The 3,982-nt window shown below is 32.4% G+C and overlaps 1 protein-coding gene across 1 annotated transcript in view; it reads left to right on the plus strand.

Moving 5' to 3' along the window:
• Positions 1-297: 297 nt before the first annotated feature.
• The window catches only part of LOC125035366, a 10,037-nt gene continuing 6,352 nt past the window's right edge, over positions 298-3,982 (plus strand). Inside the window, exons 1-6 of the mRNA XM_047627708.1 lie at positions 298-432; positions 1,286-1,487; positions 2,213-2,414; positions 2,724-2,813; positions 3,124-3,233; positions 3,759-3,929. Of these exons, the coding sequence (XP_047483664.1) occupies positions 1,333-1,487; positions 2,213-2,414; positions 2,724-2,813; positions 3,124-3,233; positions 3,759-3,929 (728 nt within the window). The 5' untranslated portion in view covers positions 298-432; positions 1,286-1,332. The remainder of the gene's footprint in view (positions 433-1,285; positions 1,488-2,212; positions 2,415-2,723; positions 2,814-3,123; positions 3,234-3,758; positions 3,930-3,982) is intronic.

Here is a 3,982-nt window from a genome sequence, read left to right on the forward strand (position 1 = left end):
GTGTGTGTGTGTGTGTGTGTGTGTGTGTGTGTGTGTGTGTGTGTGTGTGTGTGTGTGTGTGTGTGTGCGCGCGCGTATGTGTGTATGTATACATATTGCATTTATAAATATCCCCAAATTTCAACTAAAGTGTCCCAGTGCTTAAAGAATATTTATCTGGTTAACAGGGATATAAATAGTTCAGAATATATAATCCATATAAAAATTACAAAATGAAAATTGTTTTGATATAATTACTTGGAAGATGATTACCAAAACAATTGTAAACACTATTAAGTCCGTAATCCACTAGACGTCCAGCGGCCTGTTTGTAAACATTCAATTTTCTGTTCGATTCGTTGCCTTGGATGATTATGTTATACTTATAATTCTGGTGCTAATTATCCACAACACGGGTGCTAATCTTTTGGAGGAGATCAATAAACTGGCATGGTATGTGTCTATGCGCATTGGTGTGAAGGGAGTAAAGAGAAATATGTAATTTAAACTTAGGAAATCAAAACTACCAATTTCGAAGTGTTGAAATATTTTCGAAAAATTGTAATAGACTAGTTTCCTTTCCTTTATTAGAGCTTTGAGTAAATGAGATTAAATTAAGGATATAGTCTAAACAGATGAACTTGTCAGACTAAAGTAACAGAAATGATGTATATATTTTTTACGTGTATTACTAATAAGGGGAGATTGACATTGATTGCCAACACCCGTTTTTTAAATTCTTCTAATTCTTTTTCACCTTATATCAGTGGAAAGCTAAATGAATTCTAAAAATGTGTCGTAATCATGGTCATGTTACATTTGTTAGTACAAATTCAGGTCTATTTTTTTTCAGCAATCTATTTTTTAATTTATTTACTTAACATTGCAGTTTCTCATTGTTTGAAAATTTGCTGAAGGTATGAATCAGTATCAGAGAAAGGAAGAATAGCCTTGGTCATTATTGTATCCTGGGCTACCTAGCAGTCAACAGATTTATGTTTTTGTGTAATGAAAAGGAAACAGTTGTCAGTATCATTTAAATGGCCACAGATAATAATAATGAATGCATTCATTCATAACTGTTGGTTTTATTCAGTGCAACCTCTGTACTTGGCCAATTGCTGTAGACACACTCTAAGCCTTGAGATTGCCAGGACATGACAATTTAACCTCTGTGCTTTTATACTGTGATGAATTCAGGAACTCATCCATTTTCAGGATTCTTCTCTGTAGTTTACAAAATATGCTTTTCTACTAATTTAGACTGAATAGGTAATTAATCAATCAGTCAAATTTCTTTTTTCAGATGTAGCTGATGCCATCAAGGTGATATAGAAGAGTAAGGTAACAACAATGGGAGTGAAGGAGTTATGGAGTCTTGTATCTCCCACTGGAGAGCTTCTTCCTTTGACGGCACTGGAGGGGAAGGCCGTGGCAATTGACCTGTCATGTTGGGTCGTGGATTGCCAGGCTTTAAACCTTGGTCATGTGGCTCGTCCCCACCTCAGGTGAGGAAGTACCTGTTATGGTATCAGTGCAAATCTATATAACATTTTCATTTTCTATTAGTTGTAAAAGAATTATGTTCACCATTGAATTATACTGAATACTTTTTGTGTTTTCTTTTTCTTTGTTGCTTGTGAATATATATATATATATATATATCTATATATATATATATCTCTATATCTCTATATATATTTATATATATATATTTTTCTTTCTTTCTTTCTTTTTTTTCTTTTTTTCTTTTCTTTTTTTCTTTCCTTTTTTTCTTTTTTTTTATTTTTTTTTATTTTTTTTTCTTTTCTTTTTTCTTTTCTTTTTTCTTTTCTTTTTTCTTTTCTTTTTTCTTTTCTTTTTCTTTTCTTTTTTCTTTTCTTTTTTCTTTTCTTTTTTCTTTTCTTTTTTCTTTTCTTTTTTCTTTTCTTTTTTCTTTTCTTTTTTCTTTTTTCTTTTCTTTTCTCTTCTTTTCTCTTCTTTTCTCTTCTTTTCTCTTCTTTTCTCTTCTTTTCTCTTCTTTTCTCTTCTTTTCTCTTCTCTTCTCTTCTCTTCTCTTCTCTTCTCTTCTCTTCTCTTCTCTTCTCTTCTCTTCTCTTCTCTTCTCTTCTCTTCTCTTCTCTTCTCCTCTCTTTCCATTTTCTTTTCTTTTAGGAATTAATCTGTTCTTTTTTATCATTCTTATTTTTTAGATTTTCTTTCCTTCATAATAACCTGGGTTATGTCTCAACAGGAATCTCTTCTTCCGTACAATGGCACTGCTGAATAATGGAGTCCTGCCTGTATTTGTACTTGAAGGAGATGCCCCAATTATGAAATGGAATACAATCAACTCCAGAAACCAGAGAAACTTCCATTCTTCGGCAAACCCTACGGGAAAGAACTTATCTGTTAAAACAGGAAAACGATCAAGATTCAAATCTGTTCTCAAAGAGGTGTTTTTTTTATTCTTTTCATTTATAGCACTAATAAGACAAATGAGGAAAATTGATGTAATATAATGATGTGTGTGACATTGATTTCTATTTCATTATTATTTAATGCCATAGCTCTTTCATATTTTGCCTGAAATGTATGTGTATGTGTTAATAAGATAAAATGCAATCTAATAATTAATTGCCTTGCCAAAAAAGTATTCATAGATAAATAACATTATCATATCATTAAAATTTTGTTTATATTTAAGAGAATGTTATATTTTGAAAACCTGAAAAATAATAGTATTTATACCATTTTTCTTACAGTGCAGAGAACTCTTAGACTTGCTTGGCGTGCCGTGGGTGCAGGCAAGTGGGGAGGCCGAAGCTACTTGTGCAGCTTTGAACTATCATAATGTGTGTATTTGTGTGTGGACTTCTCATTCTATATTTTTTATGGATTGAATTATTCTTTCTCAAATAAAACTATATTTTGAGAGCAGGGTACTGATATACATAATTGAGTATTTACACATAGCCATTTCCTAAATATGACAGAAAATATATAAAAGGGTAGGGTATTGTGCATAGTTAGCTTCATAACTTAGCCATTACAGGTACTCTTCATTCCTTATGAAATTTGCTACTCGATTTTGTACATTTAATTATCGTAATACATATTGTGTGTGTTTATGTGTGCATTATTAATTGAATATTTTTTTTACAGATGGTTGAAGGAGTTATCTCTCAGGACAGTGATGTCTTCCTTTATGGAGGGCAGACGGTATTTAGAAACTTTACAGCAAATCAAAGTAAAGCGACAGTAGAAAAATTTAGGTGAGAAACAAGAGACATTTAAAGATTTATTCATTTTGTATTATTACTGCATTAAGTATACAGTTATTAGTACTACAGCTGGAACCATTGGTTGTTTTCTGACTGAAGAACTAAGGGAAGATATTTTATATTTTGTAAAATGTTTATCTAAAGTAAGATAATTTATCATTCTTATCCATTTTTTGCAGATATATTTATTTCATAGCATAGAGGCATGGTTTCGAACAGAGATCATCAATTCAAGCTGCATAAAGTATTTGTCATAATGATAGCATATTGAAATAAACAATAAAAACATTTTATTCATATGCATACTACAAAAAGTACATATCATACTAGAAATATGCTTGTTAACAATGCAAAACTAAGCTGTTTCTTCTGGAGGCATAGAGTTAGGTTCATCCTATGGTTTCATAAATGAATGGGTACCATTACACAAAGAAAACCTGCAATTAGCCCTGATTGTATAGAGAAAAAAATAAAATGACAAAGTGGAATATCAAATAATTTAGCGAACACTCCCAGCATGGACCAGTTAGAGCAGCACTTGAAGCTGACTCGTGGAGGACTCCTCTTGCTTGCTATTCTGCTTGGCTGCGATTACTTCCCGGCTGGCGTGCAAGGTGTGGGGAAGGACACAGCTGTTCGGCTCCTGAGAATATGGTACCAGAAGGGGGTGAAGGACCCAGTACGGAGGTAAAAGATGTTTTTCTGTCTCTTTCAGTCTGTCGGTCTGTCTATCTGACTCT

This window comes from Penaeus chinensis, chromosome 19 (assembly GCF_019202785.1).
Source record: "Penaeus chinensis breed Huanghai No. 1 chromosome 19, ASM1920278v2, whole genome shotgun sequence".
NCBI classification, from domain to species: domain Eukaryota; kingdom Metazoa; phylum Arthropoda; class Malacostraca; order Decapoda; family Penaeidae; genus Penaeus; species Penaeus chinensis.